Genomic DNA, 26809 nt, shown 5'->3' on the forward strand with positions numbered 1-26809 from the left:
TCAAGTTGAAGCTAAAGGTCCTAGTCAAAGTGTAAAGCAAATATTTTTGTTTCCAATCCCAACCCCCCCTCCCCCGATCAGTCCTTTGGCAGCCAACGTGATGCCGAGAAGATGTTTTGAGAATGTTGAGGCACTAGGCAGACCAGTTCACGCTCAGGGCGCAATGGCCTTGGAAACCAGCTGGGAAGAACCCCACCCTAATTCCCAAGTGAACAGCTGAAGCTAAAAAATCCCAAGTATGCCACCCTCTCCCCCCTCAGCATGATGGCAGGATACCAGAGTACAATAGTGGTCCTGACAAAATTATGTGGTAATAAAACAGACTTGGCTTCCTCTATTGACTTTACTTATTGGAAGTCAGCTGGGAAGGTTACAAATCAATATTATTTTATTTGAACTGAATTATATAATAGAGCTAGTTTGATTAAGATTTCCAAACAGATTAATAAAATCATTTCTATGCAGGTGCAGAAGGGCAGAATTGATTTGCAGCACCCAATTTTTTAAATTGAAATATCCCTTTTTATATGGAAAGTAAATCAAAATCACATTTTAACCAAATCTTCAAACTGAGGGTTTGCACAGTCCTATAAAATATTAAGGTTTTATATAAGTTTGAGAAAGGAATATTTTTAAAAACTGCAGAATATGTCACACTTTCCTCTCTGATAGAAAAGAAAAACTACACTGGCAATTATTCAATATGTCGGCTGGCGGCCCCCAGGGGTAGGGCCTTCTCTGTGGGAGCTCCTACACTCTGGAACGAGCTTCCCCCTGGGTTACGTCAAGTGCCTGATCTTCGGACCTTTCACCGTGAGCTGAAAACGCACCTATTTATTCAAGCGGGACTGGCCTAAAATTTTATTGGGGTTATTTACATTTTAATGTTTTAAATGGTTTTAAATTCGGCCACCTTATAATATGTTTGTTTTAATTTAATATTTTAATATTTATACTGTTATATTTTTATACTATAACTATACTATTTATACTATAATATTTTTTACTTGGCTGTACACCGCCCTGAGTCCTTCGGGAGAAGGGCGGTATAAAAATTGAATAAAATAAATAAATAAAATAAATATTTCTTAAATAATTATTATGTACTATTTATTAAAGGAGAACATCATCAAGAGATTTTTTTTTGTGGAAAAAGAAATGGACCTATTTAGTCTGAGTAGAGCTTGAGAATGTATACCATGAAAAGACAGTAAGCTTTTAGTTACTTTATTGCTATATTGAGGCAAAATAAAGTTTTTTAAGTTTATTATACTAAATTAGATAGTGATTTCTGATGTTAAGCTAATAAATGTAAGCTGCAGGCCAAACAACAAATTAATTCAGGAAATAAATGTTAACTTAAAGTTTAGCACAATGCATTCAGATTAATCTATGCAAATAAATAAATGGCACAAATGGGATAAAATAATTATAGGATTTCCTGAAATTTTGCACAGAAAAAAATTCCTCTGTAGAAATAACTTGCCTAAAACTAAGAAGACCTTACTTTTAAGATGATGCATTTAGGATTATGCTATAATAAATGATTATCTGTATTCATGCATTTTAAAAGAATTCTAAATTCTGATTTACGGTTTTCGATAGAAAACGCCTAAGACATAACAAATTTAATCATAAATCAGAATTTAACAATTATTGCTGTCATAAATGTACTAATTGTAAACATTTTGAAAACTGTTAATTTAGCAATGCCCAAACAAAGCAGCAATAAGGCATTTTTGTTCTAATGACACTTCTTGGAAGCTTGAGGCTACCTTATATTCTTCTGAAAAGATATGCAATAACTTTCTTTCAACTCATTGCTGAAATGACTGTTTTTCCCAGGTTTCTTCCTCCTCTAAGTTGTGAGCAGTAATCAGCTGAGCTTAGCTGTTTTTCTTTGTCACACAGTTGGACTACAGGTTGTATATTAGGTATCATGCATACATCTAATAAATTAAACCATGGTGTATTTATCTTTAATTCATTTTATCTGCATTAAATTTATCTGTATTTATCTGTACAAATTTTATCTGTATTTAAATTTATCTGCAATCATATATACTAGAGAAATGTATGATTTCTCTAGTATGTACTGTAACAAAATTGGCTTCACAGAAGAAGACTTAATATTCAGATTAATTAGTGACTAATATGAATTGTACACGGTATATAGATGTGGAAACTTGAAGGAAAAAAGACGATAAACATGTAGCTGTAAAATATAATGTATTAAAGAAGATTATAAAATATTTTAAAAATAGATCTAGTACTTACCAAAATAAGCCCTGAGATTAACGAAGAAGTGCCTGTCAAGGCAACGTAGAATTTGGGTGTTAATGTGTTCAAAAACATACTCACTGAAAGAGAAAGACAAAAAAAAAAAAAAAGGTCACCAATGATTTACCTGGTTTTCCCTTTACTACAATCTGAAATAAAAATGTGAATATACACACATTGCATGCAGAAAGAACAATTGCAACCAGCCTGCCTTCCAACCTATATACTGCACAAGTCAGAAGGAGGACTATCTACAGATCCCAAACATCCTAGATATGTTTCAATTCTTCCTCTTGGGACGCCGGTACAGGGCACTGCGTGCCAAACAACTAGATACAAAGACAAGTTTTTTTCCCCTCATGCCATCACTTTGCTGAATACCTAATTCCCTATCTTGTATCTAAGAATATTTACCTGTGTAGTATTACTATTATCCTTTTCATTTTTTCTACTGCCTTCTCCTATTAGCATCTTATGATTATAAGATTGTTGTTTGTATGTACACTTTTTGTTTGTATGTACATGTTTTTGCGTGCACGCCAGAGGTGGTATTCAGCAGGTTCTGACCAGTTCTGGAGAACCGATAGCATAAATTTTGAGTAGTTCGGAAAACCGGTAAATACTACCTCTGACTGGTCCCACCCACATCTATTCTCTGCTTCCCGAGTCCCAGCTGATCCGGAGGAAATGGGGATTTTGCAGTATCCTTCCCCTGGAGTGGGGAGTATCCTTTTACAGTATCCTTCCTCTGCCATGCCCACCAAGCCATGCCACGCCTACCAAGCCATGCCCATAGAACCAGTAGTAAAAAAAATTGAATCCCACCACTGATGCACACTTATTATATTACCTTGTTTGTTTGTATGTACACTGACAGCTTATGCACTGGAGACAAATTCATTGTGTGTCCAATCATACTTGGCCAATAAAGATTCTATATGTATCCTAAAAATAATGTTATCTTTAATTCTTCTCCACAATGGCTTGTCTCACTGAGAAAAAAACTTCTCCCCCTTATTTTTTATTAGGAACTTCCTGCTCTATTTCATTACCCCCATTCCTCACTACAAGTAATTAATGTAATTACAAAGAAATGGTAATGTTGTGTACCTGTTATGGTATTGACCTAGGACAGAGGAAACCAGGTTCAAATCTATCCTCAAAAACTCTTTGGGTGACTTTGGGCCAGCTGCTCACTCTCTCAGTCCAACCTATCTCCCAGAGTTATTTTTGGGATAAAATGAAGGGAGCTCCCCCCATGGAAACAATACTAAAGTATATAAAGTATATAAACAAAATAAAACAAACATTTGAATCAACATTAGACATCTATCAACTTCTGGGAAACTTTAAGATCATGTTCAAGTTGAGTTCAGCAACAATACACTAATTTCTTTACATTCAGTTAATCAAGAAGCAAATTGGTGCTGAGATTTAGCATATTCTTCAACTACAGAGATCTGACTAATATACAAATACAATACAATATACAAATATATCAATTAATGCAATATACAACTATATCAATTAAAAGAAGGGTCTAAATTACTAAAAACAGTGATGCTTGTCCCAGGACCAGACATAAGGATTAATGACCCAAGTAGACTGCTGCACCTGGGATAGTAGAGATGTCATTTAATATATTGCACAACCAACATATCATAATTTGGCCAATGTTCTATTGCTTATAGGCAATCAAGAAGTAGACTCCATGTACAGCACGGGTGTAAAACTTGATCACGTGACGTGACATATTGTGACGTATTGTGACTTTTTGTCTTTGCAGAGGCAGGGTGGGCATGGCCTGCATGAGTTGCATCCGGCTCATGGGCCACCAGTTTGACAGACCTGATGTACAGCTTTGTTAAAGATTTAACAGTTGTTCCACAGCAGGTCTGAAGAAATGGCAGAAGAGAGACTAAATGATAGAAAGTCGATATCTACATATATTTTCTTATTGAACTTTTATTTAGGCACAAAAGAAAAAAGGGAAAGATGTGTGGAACAGATAAGCTCCACTCATTAATTTCACTTCATAGCATTTTTTTCAGAAATGGTTTTAAAAATCAAGTTATTTTAATTTCAACCATTGTAATGTTTTTGTTGAAACTGACTGATTTGTATAGACAACAGAAAGTAGGAGTTGCAAAGGCATAGCAATATAAAACCACTCAATATCTATCTCTGTTATTCAGGTACTCTCATTTTACTTTTTCATCATAACTATGAACGGTTGTGTACAAGGCAGTTGCTAAACAAGGACTACTATGTAGTCCTCCATTTATCTATGCAGGTCCCTCAAAAATCCTTATAGGTATCCTGTTTACATTTAACAGAGTTAAACTTTGTGAAACATGAAAAGCAAAAACTAAAACCCATTATTCGGAATTACATGTGACTACTGACTATTATTTTTCTAAGCCCAAAGTCAGCACCCTTTTTCCTATGTTAATAGAAGATTTTCCTTCTCCTCTAAGAAAGTAAGAACGGTGCCAAGCGCCTTGATTCTCTGTATTCTTCTTACAGACAAGAATGCTTATGCCTATGAAGATTCTCAGTCATCTAGGTGATGTTTGTCCCAAAGGTGTTTTTTCAAGAGCAAAGAACGACAAAAAGGCAATTTTTCAACCCTACAGCTTAGAAAGGAAAAAACACACAAAACAGAAAAAAACAACCCAGATGGACAGTGACATGTCTCAGAAAACTGACCGATGGGTGAGAAATCTGTCTGACAGAAAGCTTACCCAAACAGAACATAATTTTTGGGCCAAATTACTGAATTTTGCAATAATACCAAAACAGCTGGGCTCCCCAAAATCCATAGAGAAGGAACTCCACTCAGACCAATTGTCAGCAGCATCAACTCCGTCACTTACAACACTGCAAAACATCTAACCATCTTATTAGCTCCTCTAGCTGGCAACACCATTCAACAACAATTCACAGGACTTCGCTAGCAAGGTTTGGAAATTAAAACTGGATCATGGTTTCCTATGATGTGACTTCTCTCTTCACCTGATGTTGTGTCTTGCCCGCCCTCAGAGCAGCCGGGGCCTTCTTACCTGCTCCCGCACACTGAGGAATGTATGCCTCCCGGTCCCAGTCCTGGCTCCATGCCCCCACAAACTGCAGAAGGAGAATCTCCCTGCCCCAGCCCTGACTCCATGCCCAGGCAAACGGAGCAGCTAGACCCCTCCCCCTCCTCCACAGCAGGTGAGCCTGAGGAGGGTTTATTACCAACAGCTGATTGGTGTGACCCTCGCATCAGAAGATTGGAGAGGCGGAGGCTACAGAGGGAAGGGAGGGGCAGGCCTTAATGAGTGCTGAGTCATGGAGCCACACCCCATGGCCTATATAAAGGAGCTACTTTCTGGCAGTCTCTGAGTCAGGCAAAAGTCAAACTTATCTTGCTGAAGTCACTTACTGGTCTCCTGCCTGCTCTGAGGACTTTGCTAGGACTTTGGGCAGAGCTGCAGAGGCAAGCCTGATTCGGATTTCCCGGACCCAGCCGTCAGCGGAGGAGTGGGACACGACACCTGAATTCCAACAACCAAAGCTGACATGGTAGTGAAAAAACAACTGCTACAAGAGAGCACCTTAGGTGACAGAACCAACCTCAGTCCAGACCACATATGTGCCATGATGGACCTCTGCTTGACCACTACCTACTTTAAATACAATGAAGGTTTCTACAAACAGAAACATGGCTGCACCATGGGTTCACCTGTGTCCTCCATTGTGGCCAATCTGTTCTGTCCCCACAACCACAACCAAGAAGACACGCGAGTTGACTATATTTGCCAGCAATTTATTCCTATGACAGATATCAGTTCTGGCAACAAACCTGCGATTGCCTGCCAAGTTCTCTTATCTCCTCAGAAGCCAGCATAACTGCAATTAATAAACAGAAATCCAGAAGCCAAATTCTTAGTCTCGAAATATTGCAGCCAGAGTTTCCAAGAGTCAGTTTTTGTCCGTCACAAGAAGCTACAGAGCAGCTCCTCCTGCTTTTATATCCTGTGGGGTGTGGCTCCATGATTCAGCACTCTCTAGGCCTGCCCCACCCCTTCTTTTGTTGTTCCCGCCTCTCCTTTCTGCAATACCTGGGATTTAAGCAGGACTGATTGTCAGCAGCTGGGTCTTGAGAAATTGCCTGGGAGGAGGAAGGTGCGGGAGAAAGAAGCCTCCTCATCTCCTCCACCTGGCCTGCCTCTGGGACCTGGAGCGGAGCCAGAGAGGAAGGTCCTGCAGAGGGAAGCCCTGTCGGCTCTTCCCCCTCACTCTCTGAGTCACTCTCTGCCAGGAGGCCCAGCTCGGGAGCCGAAAACATAACACAATCTTTTATATGGAAGTGGTAGAAACCAAAGCCCTAGACTCCTTCACAGGAATTCTACCCACTCACTGGTATAGGTATGTGGACGATACTTGGGTCAAGATCAAAACATAGGAATTGGAAGTGTTCACCAAACATATCAACTCTATAGACAGATACATCAAATTCACATAGGAAGATGTTAAGGAAAATAGTCTAGTCTTCTTGGACTGTGCAATACATATTAAGGAAGATAGAAGCCTTAGCATTGATGTTTACAGAAAACCCCCACACAGAGATCAATATTTATACTTTGTTTCCCACCATCCACTGAAGCACAAAATGGGGATCATCAGAAGTCTAAACCCACTGAGCTGAAGGCCTGCCTACCAGCAAAGATGGGAAAGAAAAAGAAAACTAAAACCCATCAAGAAAGCCATCAGAATGTGTGGCTACCCCATGTGGGCCTTCATTAAATCTCCAAAAAGACCCTACAGGAGTTCCTCTATAACAGAAAACAAAGAGAACAATAAATGAAGCAACATTGTCATTCCATACATTGCAGGAATATTGGAAAAGTTCAGGAGGATCTTCAGTCAACACAACATACGTGCACTGCCAGCATGACATCTCTAATAAATTGGAACTTTGAGGAGCCTCAAGCCTCAGAGCTTTATTTCGTTGGGGGTGTTCCTTGGAACCCTGACAGCACACTTCAAACCCAAGAATACATTAAGGCAGAAGCTTGTCCACCCCAAGAATAAAACATTCAGACACAATCTGAGCAACATGGTATACTGTATGCAGTACAATACAGTGAGCCATGAGCAGATCTTACACTAGGGAAACAAAACAACCATTTCATAAACACATGGCACAACATAAGAGAACAAACCCATAAGGACTAGATTCAGCAGTCCATCTGCATTTAAAAGACTACGGCCATTCTTTTGAAGACAGCAAAGTTGACAATTTTGGACAGAGAGGACCACTGGTTTGAAAAAAGGGTCAAAGAGGCCATCTATGTCAAAATTGAACAGCCCTCTCTCAACAGAGGGAGACGGATACAACATCATCTATCTTCAGTCTACAACACAGTCCTTGCAACAGTTTCAAAAATGTTCCATACTCAATTCCACCACTCAGTTGACCCTGAGGATAAACGTCCAGGTGGCCTTAACAACTTGCTAAAAGAATGCAAATGATCAGCTTTCTGCAAGGAGTATAAATCCTTCCATTTCCCACTATTCACTCAGAATTGAAAAAGCTTTTTTTTTTTTTGCATTTATATCCTGTGGGGTGTGGCTCCATGATTCAGCACTCTCTAGGCCTGCCCCACCCCTTCTTTTGTTGTTCCCGCCTCTCCTTTCTGCAATACCTGGGATTTAAGCAGGACTGATTGTCAGCAGCTGGGTCTTGAGAAATTGCCTGGGAGGAGGAAGGTGCGGGAGAAAGAAGCCTCCTCATCTCCTCCACCTGGCCTGCCTCTGGGACCTGGAGCGGAGCCAGAGAGGAAGGTCCTGCAGAGGGAAGCCCTGTCGGCTCTTCCCCCTCACTCTCTGAGTCACTCTCTGCCAGGAGGCCCAGCTCGGGAGCCGAAAACATGACACAATCTTTTATATGGAAGTGGTAGAAACCAAAGCCCTAGACTGCTGTTAATAACAGACTGTCTTAGCAGTCTGAGCCACTCAAGGAGCTTCTTGGATGAAAAGGAAAACATCTTCAAAGAAAAACCAAAAAGTCCACTTACCTCTTGAAAAAAATACCTTTGTTAAAGCAAATCCATTTTTTGCAAGGTTTGGAAGATTGTTTTAGAATTTTTTTTACCACACACACACACACACACACACACACACACACACACACACACACACACACACACAAAGATAGAGGCACAAGCATAACTCTGTACATGCATGCAAATAGCTGGGAATAGCTTCTGAAGTAAGATGCACAAACCTTGCAATGAGGTGGCTACATGAACAATTTGAAGAGGGCTATCTTCTTTGCTCCCCTGTATGCTGCAAGGCATCTTTTTCAATTGCTTTGCATTCAGAAGGATATTCTTATGTTCTTAAATAATCATTATGCAAGTTTTTATATGCAACTTTATATAATTTATATATATGGAAATTTTATTTAATTCTTTAACTGTCTGGTTTCATCCCTTAGAGAAAGAAACTACTGTAGAGATCAGAGATAAAATATTTCCAGTGGTTTCAAGAGCAAAGAAAATCCCAGCTGTGGGGTTGGAAGAATTTGCAGCTACAGTAAGTTTGTTTCAAGAGAGAAATGAGTTGGCAAAAGCAGTTGAAACCAACTCTCAAATCTTGTGAAATATACTGTGATCATATAAGTAGCATGCTGAACAGCTCCATGGAGACCAAAGCTATAATTATCGACAAGTAGGAGGTTATATTTCAAGCTTTTTGACTGCTAAACGATATACCCTTCTAAAAATTGCTGGTTATGTATCAAGTGTCATACTTTCTGGCACACAGAATTTCCATCAAAACCATGGTGGTACTTTAATTCTAAGCATGGGCATGATGTTTATAGTTACGCTTAGAAATGTGTAAAATTATTTCCTCTGGCCTTTGATTGTAAATGATCACAGCTACCCTGACTATGGGATCCGCGGTGGCTCAGGGCTAGGACATTGAGCTTGTCAGTCGAAAGGTCGGCAGCTCAGAGGTTCAAATCCCTAGTGCTGCCGTGTAACGGGGTGAGCTCCCGTTACTTGTCCAGCTTCTGTCAACCTAGCAGTTTTGAAAGCACATAAAAATGCAAGTAGAAAAAATAGGGACCATCTTTGGTGGGAAGGTAACAGCGTTCCGTGCGCCTTTGGCGTTGAGTCATGCCGGCCACATGACCACGGAGACGTCTTCGGACAGTGCTGGCTTTTCGGCTTTGAAACAGAGATGATCACCAGCCCCTAGAGTTGGCAACGACTAGCACATATGTGCGAGGGGAATCTTTACCTTTACCCTGACTATATTTTGTATATATTTGTTTTTTACACTCAAACATAATGCCTTTATGCTATAATTTGCATTTTCTTTTCCTTTATCGCCAGACTGTGTTTAATACATTTCTCCATTTCTTTCTATATGTTTTCACATATATGGCTATCAACACATTTTAAAAATCCTTCTGCAAATCATGTTATGGCTCAAGCAATTGCTTTACCACATGTCAAATGGCTATAGTGGCCTTGAAGTATGGTTTTTGCCAAAAAAGGCAACACGATTGTAGACTAAGGAGAATGATGATACAGGTGAACATAACAGTGTACTTCTGACATTAGCTAATTCATTGAGAAATCCAGACTGTGCAACACCTAGGCCTTGCAAAAACATTGGTGGAAATCCACAGGAAATAATTCAGCATGGTTTTATGTGAATTGAGTGCAGAAATCTTCAATACCTTAAGATATAATATTCCTATAAAAGTGATCAGAGAACTAACATTCTCATTAGCATACAATGTAATTTATATAAACTTTGAAAACAAAAAGTGATTCTTTTGGGGGAGTCACTAATGGGAAATTTTTGGTTCCCTGGGATGCTTGAATGAGGGTAGTTAGCTTACATCTTGTTTTTAGGATGATGCGCCAATTCAAAATTACATGATCTTGATCACTGTATTTGTTCGTACAAATTTAACTAATTTACATAATATCTACCATAGCTTATAATTAGAGGCAAATATTTAAACTGTTCCATCCCTGCCTAAGGACCTGTGTTTCAAGGGCCATTCCTTCAAATGCATATTGTTTAAGTACTTAATTTAGTTTAATAGCTAATGGTAAAACTGCTAACTGATAAAAAGGATCTGATGAAAGAAGCTATAAATGAAAATTCATGCCGAAATATGCTTGTCTTGTAGCATCTGGCCAGATGTTCTAACTCTATTAATTCCTAACTAGAATAGCTAATGTTCAGTGGGAACTGGAGAAGCTGTAGTTCAGTTAATTTGTTGTATGGAAAGTGACTCTGGGCAGTGTACAGGGATTTTCATTGACTATATAATAAATAAATCTGTTTGGAGACCTAAATAGCATTATTCAAAATTAACATAGTCAAATTCTTGCTTGTTCTCATATTTGAGTCTCCAGTAGTCTTGGGGTAGTTAAATATAACCTAAGAAATATTTTTGCAATCCTTCATATATATATGTGTTTATTCCCAGACTTGTATATTTTCCTTTCATCAGCAGGTAGTGTTCTCAACTTAAATTTCAGTGTTAACACTAGTCAGTCTAATTTTGGTTCTTTCAATCGTAATTTTAATTGTAGTTCAGTTATAGAAGCAGGATAGGTTTTTAAGTAAAAAGTTCCAGCATTTTAAAATGCCTTCTCATTACCACATCTTTCCAGTTTCAAAGTCCAATTTTCTGAATTTTTAAAGAATTATTATTTTTCTCTCTTTAAGTCATTTCCTTCTGGTCTAGTATTTTTATCAAAAAGCTTAATCACCGCTTTAACAAATAATTCTGAGCAAACAGTTCTACATTATTCCTTGGAGTTAAGGTTTAAGTGAAAAGGAATCCTTTCCCCCAGTTCCAGTCAGTGTTCACCTGCTTCGCTTCAGCACCGGCCTTAGTTGTTCCTCAGTTGTCCCAACTTTGTGGCAGCTATCTTTAGGCTGCCTCTTCTCCTCACCATGGCTGAGAGGGAAAAAGAACCCTGGGTCAGACAGGAGAACTTCAACTCTCCATGACCTCACAGGTCACCATCTTTGCTTCACTGCCCGTACAGGGTGGCTTTTGCTCCTTTCGGAGCCCATCAATGGGGAGAGCTAGGCACGGGAGCGTGAAGATCTGCTCCTCGTGTCTGATCTTGCCACAATGCCAACCGAAAGCCGGTTTCTGATAATGATTTTCAATTGCTTTTCTTACAAAGTCCAAGCAAATGTTAAAGTGTTTAGCCATTTTGATTTTGAAACCACATTTAGAAGATAAATTAGTTTAATAACTAAACACGAACATAAATATGCTAAAATGTACAATATAATAGCCATATTTAATTATCACCACACGGGCATCCTGATATGAAGAAAAATGTAAATGGGAAAAGGTTAACACTCACACTTTGAATTGTGCCCAGAAAGGAATCAAGAACCAGTTAACCAGTTGCTTAACGATTCAAAGAAGTGCTCTTTTTACTCGTTTTTCTTTCCACAGGCTGTATCAAAACACTGTGCAACAGTAGCGTCTCCTGAATTGTGGCCTCCTATGGAGATCTGGGACAAAAGTCCCCATCAGAAGTGTTGATTTGACTGCCAAGGAAGCTGTTCTTTGTCTTGCTGTTGCGGTTGCAAGCTGAGGATTATTAGTTAAGCCTCAGAGATTCATTACTATTTCCCTCAAGCAGGTTGATAGCATGGTTTTCTCCTGGGAGCTTCCTTGGGTTAATTTAATAGTCTTGTCTAGCAAACTCTGCAGAGATTGTTCTGCAAATCCCAGTCAGAATATTTTTATTTTTTATTTATTTATTTTTTTACATTTATATCCCGCCCTTTTCCGAAGACTCAGGGCGGCTTACAGTGTATAAGGCAATAGTCTCATTCTATTTGTATATTTACAAAGTCAACTTATTGCCCCCCCAACAATCTGGGTCCTCATTTTTACCTACCTTATAAAGGATGGAAGGCTGAGTCAACCTTGGGCCGGGTTTGAACCTGCAGTAATTGCAGGCTATTGTGTTCTAATAACAGGCTCCTAACAGCCTGAGCTATCCACGGCCCTATTAACATCATCATCATGGTGCCTTCTGAGATTTTAAACCCACTGTTCTGATAGAAATGCTAATTCAAAAATGCTGATGACTGTTTTGTATGAAGGAAGGGATGTTTACAGGGAACAAATGTAAATACAAAATAACTTGCTATGAAATATATTGGTTTTATATGTCTTGGCCATTATGAAGCATTGGCAATATCACTGCCCAGACAGTGGATAAACCAAAAGACTTGGAAATCTTACTAACACAAACATCAGCCTACTATAAGGCAATGATCCCTCGCAATAATCTTTCACCTTTATAAAAAAACTGGAAAACTGCATTATTGTTCTAATTATATTCACTCGTATATTGTAATTTTAATTTTATAATGCAGTTCTGTAATGAATTAGATATAGGTGGAGATGCTAAAACCATGTGTGCATGTATCCCCCAGAAAGGGAGGGAACTCTAGAATAGAAATAACATTCTAAAAACATGAGACAGACCTTTCCCCCAAGGAAAGTGAATGCACACTTATGGTTTCCTTTCACTTAACAGATTAAATTGACCACAAAAATCCTCAGGCTCTTTACAATAAAATGGGACATGATAGAAAAGATCTGGGACTCACACATCAAGCTAAATCACTATATGACTCTTTCATTTTTATTTTATCATGATATGCAAATAACAATCAGTAACGCAACATTTTTTAGTCATTAAAACCCAATTTTGTTGCATTTTTGAATGGCTGGGGATGCTGGTTTGTTTACAGCATCCTATTTTGTGCTTAATTCACATATATGAGGGTAAGGCAAAAAAATAAATAAATATAGAAAACAAACTAGAAATTGGTCCTGTAAACATACTTTATCTTCAAGCTCAACTCTCTGTTGTTTACTAAATCATGGTTAAAGTAAACCAAAAGTTAGTATGATACAGGAGTAGAATTATACAGTACAGGTAGTCCTTGACTTACAATTCATTAGTGACAATTCAAAGTTACAATATCACTTTGTAACACCAAGTTTAAACTTTGCTTTTGAGGGAGTGATGCTGCAGCCATTCAGGTGTCAATACTGCATGTTTGCATAATGTCTCATCATTTTAAGTGTAGAATTTGGGAAGAGGAAGATACAGCTTCTGGTGAACTGACATCCCACAGAGATCAAACCCCTCTATCAAGAATCTCTTGGTTCAGCTAACCTCTAAGAAAAAAGGAACCGCTTTGACTTTTTTTCTCCAAAGAAACAAGATTATTAAAAATATATATATGAAAACTCTATAGTGGCAAGCTGAATTTCACCTCATTTAGCTTGATACAAGTTAGCTGTCCCAAGTACAATCTTGGCTATATCAACGAATCACTGAACACCTAGAAGCAAACAAAGTAATAACCAAAAGCCAACATGGGTTTGTCAAAAACAGATCATGCCAGACTAATCTTATTGCATTCTTTGACAAAGTGACAAAATTAGTGGACCAGAGGAATGCTGTCGATATAATTTACTTGGACTTCAGTAAAGCATTTGATAAAGTAGACCATAACCTACTACTAGATAAAGTAGAAAAATGTGGGTTAGACAGCACCACCACCAGATGGATTCGTAACTGGCTGACCAACCGCATTCAACGTGTAGTCCTCAACGGAACTACATCCACATGGAGGGAAGTATGCAGTGGAGTATCCCAAGGCTCTGTTTTAGGCCCAGTACTCTTCAACATCTTCATCAATGACTTGGACGAGGGGATAGATGGGGAACTCATCAAATTTGCAGATGACACCAAGCTGGCAGGAATAGCCAACACTCCAGAAGATAGGCTCAAGATACAGAAAGATCTTGACAGACTAGAACATTAGGTGCTATCTAACAAAATGAAATTCAACAGTGAAAAAAGTAAGGTTCTACATTTAGGCCAAAAAACCAAAATGCACAGGTACTGGAATATGTAGTACCTTGCTCAATAGTAGTAACTGTGAGAGGGATCTCGGAGTCCTAGTGGACAACCATTTAGATATGAGCCAGCAGTGTGCAGCAGCTGCCAAAAAAGCCAACACAGTTCTGGGCTGCATAAACAGAGGGACAGAATCAAGATCACGTGAAGTGTTAATACCACTTTATAATGCCTTGGTAAGGCCACACTTGGAATATTGCATTCAGTTTTGGTCGCCACGATGTAAAAAAGATGTTGAGATTCTAGAAAGAGTGCAGAGAAGAGCAACAAAAATGTTTAGGGGACTGGAGGCTAAAACATATGAAGAACGGTTGCAAGAACTCGGTATGCCTATTTTAATGAAAAGAAGGAGTAGGGGAGACATCATAGCAGTGTTCCAATATCTCAGGGGTTGCCACAAAGAAGGAGTCAAACTATTCTCCAAAGCACCTGAGGGTAGAACAAGAAGCAATGGGTGGAAACTCATCAAGGTGAGAAACAACTTATAACTAAGGAGAAATTTCCTGACAGTTAGAACAATTAATCAGTGGAACAACTTGCCTGAAGAAGTTGTAAATGCTCCAACACTGGAAATTTTTAAGAAAATGTTGGATAACCATTTGTCTGAAATGGTGTAGGGTTTCCTGCCTGGGCAGGGGGTTGGACTAGAAGACCTCCAAGGTCCTTTCCAACTCTGTTGTTGTTGTTGTTGTTGTTGTTGTTATTATTATTATATATTGAAGAATATATAGAGAACACAAACTCAAACAGAGCACTTTGTCCATTTAATTGATTGGAGAGATACAGATTGAGCCATGTTTTACATCTTCAAAAAGTTAAACGAAAAGGTTTCTCCTGTCCAGTTGAGTCTGGCTCTAGGGGGCAGTGCTTCTCTCTGTTTGTTAGTCAAGGGAGCCAGCATTGTCCAAAAATACTTCAGTGTCATGTGACCAGCATGACTACACTCCATGGAACACTTTTACATTTTTATAGAAGTCTAAAATCAGTATAAATGGGTAGTTGATGACTGTGATCCCTGTTTTATTCAGGTTTACACAGGATTAGCTGAAGAAATGATCTAAAATATACATTATTTTTGCCATCTTTTATTCCATTAAAGTACTCTGTTTTATCAGGCTACAAGTAATTGTGATCCATGCGGTGTTATACAAAACATCATTCATTCTGTGGATTGCTTAGGGGTTATTGTGGTTTATTAAAAAAAAGACATGTTCAGTTTAAGCAGCCCAGCTTATCTCATTTGTATGTTCTTCTTTATTTCTATGCTGCATATTTGAACAATCAAAAAATTGCAATTTTCCATCTGCTCTGAATTTAAAAGGAAATTTATGATGGAATCAAGATGTGGGATAGATCCACCACTAAATTCTGACATCTCAACTTAGAATGAATCTTGGAACTCAAGGACACTGAGCTTTTCACATTCTCTCAAATAACATTAAAAGCTAAAAAAAGAATAGAATTTTTTGTGGGGGCGGATCCACAAATCCTCAGTAGATTGTCCTCAATTTATGACAATTTAGCCCTAAATTTATGTTGCTAAGTGAAACATTTGTTGTGAGTTTTGCCCGTTTTACCACTTTTCTTGCCAATGATTGTTAAGTAATGCCAGGTCCGCGGTTAATAAAGCCCCCCTGATTTCAGATCTAATTCAGGAAGGGACCGCGGATGTTATGGGCATTACGGAAACCTGGTTGGGCACCGAAGGGGGGGTTCCCCTAGTGGAGATGTGCCCACCAGGTTTCCGAGCATTGGACCGTGTTGTGCTTTTGTGGCCTCTGACCCGGCGTCGGTCTCAACCAGCTCCTTGGTTCTCCGAGGAGCTGAGGGAGATGAAACGCCGGAGAAGATGCCTAGAGAGTGTCTGGAGATCCAGCCGTTCTGAGGCTGACCGGACACTAGTTAGGTCCTATAGCAGGACCTACCTAGTGGCATTGAGGGATGCGAAACGTTCCTACGTTTCCTCCCTCATTGCGTCGGCAGATAACCGCCCGGCCGCCCTGTTTCGGGTGACCTGCTCTCTCCTTCAACAGGAGGGGCGGGAGGACCCACTACAAGAGCGTGCTGAGGAGTTTAACGGTTATCTATACGATAAAATCGTTCAGCTTTGGGACAGATTGGATCAAAATTGGGTAGATCCAGGCGAGAGTTCCGAGACCCGTCTTGTTGAGGTGGTTTGGGATGATTTTGATCCTGTGACTCCCGAGGACATGGACAGGTTGCTGGGTAGGCTGAATGCCACCACATGTTTACTGGATCCGTGCCCCTCCTGGTTAGTACTGGCTACTCAGGAGGTGACATGAGGCTGGCTCCGGGGGATTACAAATGCTTCTTTGTGGGAGGGGGTCTTTCCCGCTGCCTTGAAAGAGATGGTGGTGAGACCTCTCCTCAAGAAGCCTTCCCTGGACCCAGCTGTTTTAGGGAATTACCGGCCAGTCTCCAATCTTCGCTTCATGGCAAAGGTTGTAGAGAGTGCGGTGGCATGTCAGCTACCCCAGTACCTGGATGAAGCTGTCTATCTAGACCCGTTCCAGTCCGGCTTCCGGCCCGGATACAGTACGTAGACAGCTTTGGTCGCGCTGGTGGATGATCTCTGGAGGGCCAGGGATAAGGGTTACTCCTCTGCCCTGGTCCTATTAGACCTCTCAGCGGCTTTTGATACCATCGACCATGGTATCCTGCTGCACCGGCTGGAGGGGTTGGGAGTGGGAGGCACCGTTTATCGGTGGTTCTCCTCCTACCTCTCTGACCGGATGCAGACAGTGTTGACAGGGGGGCAGAGATCGACTACGAGGTGCCTCATGTGTGGGGTGCTGCAGGGATTGATTCTCTCACCCCTCCTGTTCAACATCTATATGAAGCCGCTGGGTGAGATCATCAGTGGCTTTGGGGTGAGATACCAACTGTACGCTGATGACACTCAGCTGTACTTTTCCACCCCGGGCCACCCCAGCGAAGCTGTCGAAGTGCTGTCCCGGTGTTTGGAAGCCTTATGGGTCTGGATGGGGAGGAACAAGCTCAAACTTAATCCCTCCAAGACGGAGTGGCTGTGGATGCCGGCACCTCGATACAGTCAGTTGCGGATGCGGTTGTCTGTCGGGGGCGAGTCATTGGCCCTGATGGAGAAGGTACGCAACTTGGGCGTGCTCCTGGATGGTCGGTTGTCCTTTGAAGATCATTTGGTGACCGTCTCCAGGAGATCTTTTTATCAGGTTCGCCTGATCCGCCAGTTGCGTCCCTTCCTGGACCGGGATGCCCTATGCACGGTCACTCATGCTCTCGTTACCTCTCGCCTGGACTACTGCAATGCTCTCTACATGGGGATCCCCTTGAAGAGCACCCGGAGACTTCAGCTAGTCCAGAATGTGGCTGCGCGGGTTATTGAGGGAGCGGTTCGGAGCTCCCACGTAACACCGATCCTGCGCAGACTGCACTGGCTACCTGTTGTTTTCCGGGTGCGCTTCAAGGTATTGGTTATCACCTTTAAAGCGCTCCATGGCTTAGGACCGGGCTACCTACGGGACCGTCTACTGCCAGCCTCTATCTCCCAGCGTCCGGTGCATTTCCACAGAGAGGGACTCCTCAGGGTGCCATCAGCCAAACAGTGTCGACTGGCGGCCCCCAGGGGGAGGGCCTTCTCTGTGGGGGCTCCTACCCTGTGGAACGAGCTTCCCCCTGTACTCCGACAACTACCTGACCTTAGGACCTTTCGCCGCAAACTTAAAACCCATTTATTTCGTATGGCTGGACTGGTCTGATTTTAATTTTAAATTTTAATTGAATTTTGATGGGTTTTAAATTTCTGTAATTTTATGGGGTGTAATGTTATTTTAAATTTTCTGGCAAATTTGAATCAGTTTTTTAAGGGTTGTTTTAATTATTGTGTATGTTTGTTTGTATTTTATTTGCCTGTTCACCGCCCTGAGTCCTTCGGGAGAAGGGCGGTATACAAATTAAAACATCATCATTATTATTATTATTATTATTATTATTAGTGAATCATTGTAGTTGTTAAGTTAGTAATACGGTTGTTAAGTGAATCTGGCAATCCTTATGATTTATATTGATATATTGACCATCAATTGTGTTGTAAATGTTGTACCTTGATGAACGTATCTTTTCTTTTATGTACACTGAGAGCATATGCACCAAGACAAATTCCTTGTGTGTCCAATCACACTAGGCCAATAAAAAATTCTATTCTATTCTATTCTATTCCTTGACTTGTCTTGCCAAAAAGCTGCAAAATGTGGTCATGTGACCCCGGGACACTGCAACCATCATAAATATCAACCAATTGCCAAACATCTGAATTTTGATCACATGACCACGGGGATACTACAGCAGTCCTGTGAAAAATGGTCGTGAGCCACTTTTTTCACTGGCGTTGTAACTTTGAACAGTCACTAAATGAACTGTCCTAAGTCAAGGACTACTTGTATTCAACTGCATTTGCACACCTCCATTACAATTACATATCTCCGGTATTAACTTGTGGTCTGCTAAAATTACACATAAATAACATTTTCCAAAGAACAGAAGCAATCTAAGTAGCAACCGGAAAGCAGAGGCTTTTTTTAGGCATGACATACCAGCCATGGAATGCCTATCATCCGATTTGCCTGGCACTAATATTTTAAGATACAGCAGAAGCTTCTTATTTTAGCAGACTTTCAATGTATTTTTACTCTACCTTGAAGTACTGTTGACTGCTATACTATGTTTTTCAGGCATGAATGCAAAACTATTCTTAATGAAGTTTTTGGCATTTATTTTCTAGGAAGATTGGAATGAAAATTTTTCCTGTAAAAACATATGTTGCCATTATTATTCTTTCCCCTCAAAAAAGTAAACACTCCCATTTAGAGTATTAACCAGAATATGGATGCATGGAAAGACTGTTGGAATGTTAACGAAGTTGAGACTTTGGAAAAAGTGCAGAGAAGAGCAACTAAGATGATTAAAGGCCTAGAGACTAAAACATATGAATAACTGTTGGAGGAACTGGCATGGCTAGACTAGAGACAGAAAAGGACTGGGGGGAGGGGAGACATGATAGCTGCATTCCAGTATTTGAGGAGCTGCCACAAAGAGGAGGGGACCAACTTATTTTCCAAAGCACCTGAAGACAAGACAAGAAACTATCCAAGGAGAGAAGCAACCTGGAATTAAGGAGAAACTTCCTAACAGTGGAACAGCTTGCCTTCAGAAGTTGTGGATGCTTCATCACTGGAGGTTTTTAAGAAGCGACTGGGCAGCCACTCGTCTGGAATAGTATAGGGCAGTGTTGGTGAACCTTTTCGGCACTGAGTGCTGAAATGGGAGCGTGTGTGTGTGTGTGTGTGTGTGCCAGAAACCAGAACAGCAGCCACCCTGTGCGCATGTGGGCGGTGTGCACATGCGCATTGGCCAGCTGTTTTTTGTGTGTGCATGCGCACTGGAAACCAAAAGATCATCTTCCCAGAGTGCGCATGCTCACCAGGTGGCTGGTCTTCTGGTTTCCAGTGCTCCCGCGTATGTGAAGACCAACTGGCTGGCACACTGGAATCTGGAAGAGCAACGGGTGACAGTTCCCATGCCCAGAGAGAAGGTTGTGCATGCCACTTCCACCATGCATGCCATAGGTTCACCATCACAGGTATAGGGTCTCCTGCTTGAGCAGAGGGTTGGACTAGAAGACCTCCAAGGTCCTTTTCAACTCTATTCTGATTGACTGAGTCAGTTTAGCATCTCCCCCAAATCCCTTGTCAACATTGTACCAAATAACATCAGAAGTTACAAGCTGATTAATCAAATCACAAAGAACCTCTTATTTCTGTTCCCTGAGCTCTCTCTAGAATTCTGGCAGATCCAATTCTACCCAGTCACACACATATTCATTTAACATGTGTTGACTGGACATAGCAACTATGTTGACATTAGTTGTGTTTAGCCTTGATATTTTATCCTTGCCATTTCAATTCTGAGGTTACTCAGTCTCTCCCTGCAAGGTGAACTTTTAGCCTTCTAAAAATGGCACATCCAGCAATATGTGAAACTTATTGCTCCAAGCAAAGATATTAATTCCAATCCCAATTAAGGCTGCATTTTTGTCAATACAAGATTTCTACATAAAATTTTTGCAATTGTCTTAAATATTGTACCTAGATATCTGAGAAAACAACTGGCACATGCAACACACCCATTTAGAAGCACTTGATTCTGAAATCTGATTCTGCAGGCTATCAAATACTATTGGTAGATCACTTGCTCTTTACTATTCTTGGGAATTATTTCACTGGGGAAAATGTGATCAGAACATACAATAATGTGAGAGCTCATGGATAGTTCCTGATAATTCTGTAATTCTTCTTTTAAGATGAAGTGTACTGCACTGATACAAAAACAACAACAACAAAAAACACAGAATGCATTGTTTATTTATTGGAACTGAAGCACATGAGTTGCTTGTAAGGACATCATACAATAAAATAGCAACAAAGGATGGAAGAATAACTAATAACTGCTAAGCAAATATTTTCTACTGCGGACCTTCTTGCCCTGCGAGATTCCCCTCTCTTGCAGGTTTGGCCCTCCACACTATCGAGGGTCCATCTTGAGGACGGGTTTTGGAACCCCGAGAGTTGGCATGCTAAATCTAGGAGGCTTAGGGGATTTTTAACCAATTGTTTTAACCGTTTTTTAAGTGGGAGTTTTAATGGAAATTTTAAGGGGGGGAGGGAAACTGACGGGTCTGGGTTGGGGGTGGGGGTGGGGAAACCCGTCAGGGAAGGTGCTAAGTCCACCATGTGTTCGCGGCGATGATAATTTAACAGGTCCAAAGGCAGCGGGGGAGGGCTTCGTTCCAGCTTATCAGGGTCGAGTTATCAATACGGTAAGCGGGAGAGGCAGATATGATGGAAAGGGGGGGCCATATCAGGTTTCGGGGGTTCGCTCTCACTGCTTAAGAGCGATTGAGTGCCCCAGCCCCCCAGGAGTTTCCCGTTCCCCGAGTGGCCAGAGTTCTCGGGACTTGGGCCTTCGGCTGATGTTATGTAATGCTAGGTCCGTGGTTAATAAAGCTCCCCTGATTTTAGACCTAATTCAGGAAGGGACCGCGGACGTTATGGGCATTACGGAAACCTGGTTGGACCCCGAAGGGGGGGTTCCCCTAGTGGAGATGTGCCCACCAGGTTTCCAAGCATTCCATCAGCCGAGGGCCCAGGGTAGGGGTGGTGGGGTGGCGGTTATTATTAAGGAGAGTCTGGAGCCGAGGGAGACCACTGTGCCTCAGATACACTGAATCCCTCTACGTGAAGTGGGGTCGTAGGACTCAGGTGGGCTTGTTGATCACGTACCTGGCTCCTTGCTGCGTGACTACAGCCCTGCCTAAGCTGTTGGAGTTGCTGGCCGGGTTGGCGGTTGAGACCCCCAGACTGTTGGTCATGGATTTCAATCTGCCATCAACCGGCGCGGCGTCCTCGACAGCTCGGGAGTTCATGGCTTCCATGACAGCCATAGACCTGATTCAACTAATTGACGGCCCTACCCACGTTGGGGGAGGCACCCTAGACTTGATTTTTATCTCTGGCCAGTGGTTAAATGATCTGATTTTAAATGATTTAGTTGTTGAGCCTTTGTCATGGTCAGATCATTTTCTCCTTCGCCTGGACTTTCTGACCGCTACCCACCACCACAGGGAGACGGAACCAATGCGTTGGTTCCGTCCCAGGTGCCTGATGGACCCAGTGAGGTTCCTGACGGAGCTTGGGCCGTTTCCCGAGCACCTGGCCCACGACACGACTGAAGAACTAGACGCGGCCAGGGAACAGGTTGCGACTGGAGCTTTGGACTGTGTCGTGCCTTTGCGGCCTCTGACCCAGCGTCAGTCTCAACCAGCTCCTTGGTTCTCCGAGGAGCTGAGGGAGATGAAACGCCGGATAAGACGCCTAGAGAGTGTCTGGAGATCCAGCCGCTCTGAGGCTGACCGGACACTAGTTAGGTCCTATAGCAGGACCTACCTAGTGGCACTGAGGGATGCGAAACGTTCTTACGTTTCCTCCCTCATTGCGTCGGCAGATAACTGCCCGGCCACCCTGTTTCGGGTGACCCGCTCTCTCCTTCAACAGGAGGGGTGGGAGGACCCCTTAAAAGGGCGTGCCGAGGAGTTTAACGGTTATCTATACGATAAAATCATTCAGCTTCGGGACGGACTGGATCAAAATTGGGTAGATCCAGGCAAGAGTTCCGAGATGCGTCTTGTTGAGGTGGTTTGGGATAATTTTGACCCTGTGACTCCCGAGGACATGGACAGGTTGCTGGGTAGGTTGAATGCCACCACATGTTTACTGGATCCGTGCCCCTCCTGGTTGGTGCTGGCCACGCAGGAGGTGACATGAGGCTGGCTCCGGGGGATTACAAATGCTTCTTTGTGGGAGGGGGTCTTTCCCGTTGCCTTGAAAGAGGCAGTGGTGAGACCTCTCCTCAAGAAGCCTTCCCTGGACCCACCTGTTTTAGGGAATTACCGTCCAATCACCAATCTTCGCTTCACGGCGAAGGTTGTAGAGAGTGCGGTGGCATGTCAGCTGCCCCAGTACCTGGATGAATCTGTCTATCTAGACCCGTTCCAGTCCGGCTTCCGGCCCGGTTACAGCACAGAGACGGCTTTGGTCGCATTGGTGGATGATCTCTGGAGGCCCAGGGACAAGGGTTATTCCTCTGCCCTGGTTCTATTAGACCTCTCAGTGGCTTTTGATACCATCTACCATGGTATCCTGCTGCGCCGGCTGGAGGGGTTGGGAGTGGGAGGCACCGTTTATCGGTGGTTCTCCTCCTACCTCTCTAACTGGACGCAGACGGTGTTGACAGGAGGGCAGAGATCGACTCCGAGGTCCCTCATGTATGGGGTGCCACAGGGGTCGATTCTTTCACCCCTCCTGTTCAACATCTATATGAAGCCACTGGGTGAGATCATCAGTGGTTTTGGGGTGAGATACCAACTGTATGCTGATGACAATCAGCTGTACTTTTCCACCCCGGGCCACCCCAGCGAAGCTGTCGAAGTGCTGTCCCGGTGTTTGGAAGCCTTATGGGTCTGGATGGGGAGGAACAGGCTCAAACTTAATCCCTCCAAGATGGGGTGGCTGTGGATGCCGGCTCCCCGGTACAGTCAGCTGCAGATGCGGCTGTCTGTTGGGGGCGAGTTGTTGGCCCCAATGGAGAAGGTGCGCAACTTGGGCGTGCTCCTGGATGGTCGGTTGTCTTTTGAAGAACACTTGACGACCTCTCCAGGAGAGCTTTTTATCAGGTTCGCCTGATCCGCCAGTTGCGTCCCTTCCTGGACCGGGATGCCTTATGCACGGTCACTCATGCTCTCGTTACTTCTCGCTAGGACTATTGCAATGCTCTCTACATGGGGATCCCCTTGAAGAGCACTCGGAGACTTCAGCTAGTCCAGAATGCGGCTGCGCGGGTTATTGAGGGAGCGGGTCGGAGCTCCCATGTAACACCGATCCTGCGCAGACTGCACTGGCTACCTGTTCTCTTCTGGGTGCGCTTCAAGGTATTGGTTACCACCTTCAAAGCGCTCCATGGCTTAGGACCGGGTTACTTACGGGACTGTCTACTGCCGTCTTCTATCTCCCAGCGCCCAGTGCGTTCCCATAGAGAGGGACTCCTTAGGGTGCCGTCAGCCAAACAGTGTCGACTGGCGGCCCCCAGGGGGAGGGCCTTCTCTGTGGGGGCTCCTACCCTGTGGAACGAGCTTCCCCCTGTACTCCGACAATTGCCTGACCTTAGGACCTTTCACCGCGAACTTAAAACCTATTTATTTTGTATGGCTGGACTGGCTTGATTTTAAAATTTTAATTGAATTTTGATGGGTTTTAAATTTCTGTAATTTTATGGGTGTAATTTGTATTTTAAATTTTTTCGACAAATTGAGTAAGTTTTTTAAGGGCTATATTGTATTTGTCTGTGGTTGTATTTTACTTGGTTGTTCACCGCCCTGAGTCCTTCGGGAGAAGGGCGGTATACAAATTAAAATATTATTATTATTATTATTATTATTATTATTATTATTATTATTATTATTATTATTATTATTATTATTATTATTATTATTTCCTTGCCAGAATAATGCCAGTGAACCTATTTCTGCATAAATCTGTAGTATTTTAAATCATATTTTTAAAACATTATCTTCCAGATAAATTAAAATCATAGGAACTATTTCAGTTTGGATGAAGAATATTTGGAGCAATAAACATTCATTTTTCTAATTTCATCTCACAGTTATAATCCTACACAAACTTCCCTATAAGGTACAATCATTTACTTCTAAGTTAATGCAATCAAATCCTGTTCATAAATTATATCAAATATGCTTAAAACATCAATGCACAGTGGTCATTTTGAAATGCAAATGTACAAGCCCTCCTTATACTATTGGTATTATAACATGATAAAGCAATATGTTAACAGGAGGCAAAGATTGACAATGCAATCCTCAGAATATGAACTCAGAAACAAAATCTACTATGTTAATGGTGTTACTAAAGTAAGCGGGGCTAGAATTGTGGCTTTAATCTTAAAATAGAGACTCCTGTATCACATTATACTGTTTTGTTGATGTGAAATCACATGTTTAAATGTTTTGATTTTTGCATTATAAAATGCAACAAAAGTCAGAAATCCTTTTTTTGACCTGAAGGTAGCTTGATTAACATCTGATTTCTGGATTCGGGTTCTGCACCTATTTGTTACAAAGAGTTAATGAAAAACATTATATCTCAATATCTGAAATAAACAATTTAAGCTCTTTTTCAAAAATTATGGATAATGGAACTTTGCTGTTCACAATGGAACTCCTATTTGTATAAATAATACATTTCAGAGCTTTGCGTTGTTTGCTTTTTCAGTCACTGTCACCTGGAAAATGTATAGGCCAATATATCCCTTGAATATAGTCAAATATTGCCGGTCTTTCAAGAACCTGTTGATTGATTTAAGCCATTTAAGCCCCTGAAATTTTCTAGTTGTATTGATATAAGTATTTTTCTTCCTGAACAAAAAACTGCTTGTCTCATATTTCTCAGTAGGGAGTTCTGAACTTGAAACTAGTATTTATTTTCTGTTTCACTTTGTTTTATTTTATTATAAAGTTTCTGCAATCTGAAACTCGGCAAAAAGGAAGGCAAATAGGATTTGTAAAGCAAATCACCAGATGGGAAAGTCAAATATTAACTTTTGGTGACGTATCATGTGAAACTTCAACAAATAACCAAAAAATAAACAAAATGTGCTTAGACGTACAGATGTAGAAGACAACATAAAACTAATGACTTGTTTTAAATAAAGGTCAGTATGTTTGTTGGACTATGGATTACTTATTTTGCAGGTGCTTAGAATAAATATAAACTTATCTTCCAAAAGAAGCAACCTACTTGCACATTATGGTGATAAGGTTTGGTCATCTAAATTTTTTTGTGCTCTATATTTAAAAGCTAATTTTTCTCTGTCTCTCTGCAATGGCAGGAATACTAGTTTGTCTTTCTCCATCTATCATCTCACAATAAATGTACTATTAAAGCTGATTCCAAAACTGTATGAGCAGTAGTATATGACCTAAAATCCATGACTTGGTGCAAAAACAGAAAAATCTGGATATGTCAAATCTCTTATTTATTATTATTTAAATCTCTTATTGCAGAGAAAGAGATTGCTTAGTTTTTTAATTTTTGTAAGATACTTAGAATAATAGAAGTCTATTAGGGAGTGAAATAACTTAAATCAGAACTATAATCAAATACATTTAAAGACAATTAAAACAATGAGAAATTAACGATTTTAAAATTTGGCTTGTTCGTATTCTTAAGATGCTTGTAAGGTGTTTTCTTCTATGTTAGGATACATATTGATTAAAAAAAATTCTAACATGTTCTCACTTCAAGTGAACTAAAGAAAATATTCCTTCCCTGCACTTTGGATTAATTCCCAACTTTTTCAAAATGACATTGAGCCTTCCGATTTTGGTAAATTTAATTAAGGCAATGCAGCAGATCACAACTATCTAGATGTATACATTATCTAAGTCCAGTTTTCTATATTGCTGCTAACCTTAAATGCTAAAAACAACATGAACCAATTTGTTTTTCCTCTAGGCTGTCCAAGAGGAGACTGCAAAAGAATGGTCTTTGATCAATGTCTACTATGTGCACTGACCAATGGATTTCTTCAAAATATATTTGGGGGGATGGGGGTGAAGGAAATGCAAATCCATCCAGGTATTATTCCAGTGTTGCATCTAAAAGATGTATAGCAATTGAACATTTGTGAAAGAAAATGAAAGGTTGGCTTGGGCCCAGGAGTTGAAAATGGGGTGGCGACAAATTTCCACCTTTGCTGAGTTTCAGTGTAATGGAAAAAATATATTTTTATGTGATTTTAAGTACAGCTGAGACAAATACATTGGGTCATATTCCAAATGCAGATAATGGAATATGTTTACACAAATGTGGAGTTTCTTCTAGAATACTGCAAAAGCCCTGTGAAGACGT

The 26809-nt window shown here is 41.2% G+C and overlaps 1 protein-coding gene across 3 annotated transcripts in view; it reads right to left on the reverse strand.

Annotated features, from left to right (window-relative positions):
• The window catches only part of ST7 (suppression of tumorigenicity 7), a 152855-nt gene that overhangs the window by 55717 nt on the left and 70329 nt on the right, over window positions 1-26809 (reverse strand). For all 3 annotated transcript variants that reach the window (XM_058190982.1, XM_058190983.1, XM_058190985.1), the window contains one exon: window positions 2278-2360. In XM_058190982.1, the coding sequence (XP_058046965.1) occupies window positions 2278-2360 (83 nt within the window). The remainder of the gene's footprint in view (window positions 1-2277; window positions 2361-26809) is intronic.

This window comes from Ahaetulla prasina, chromosome 7 (assembly GCF_028640845.1).
Source record: "Ahaetulla prasina isolate Xishuangbanna chromosome 7, ASM2864084v1, whole genome shotgun sequence".
In the NCBI taxonomy this organism is placed as follows: Eukaryota; Metazoa; Chordata; class Lepidosauria; order Squamata; family Colubridae; genus Ahaetulla; species Ahaetulla prasina.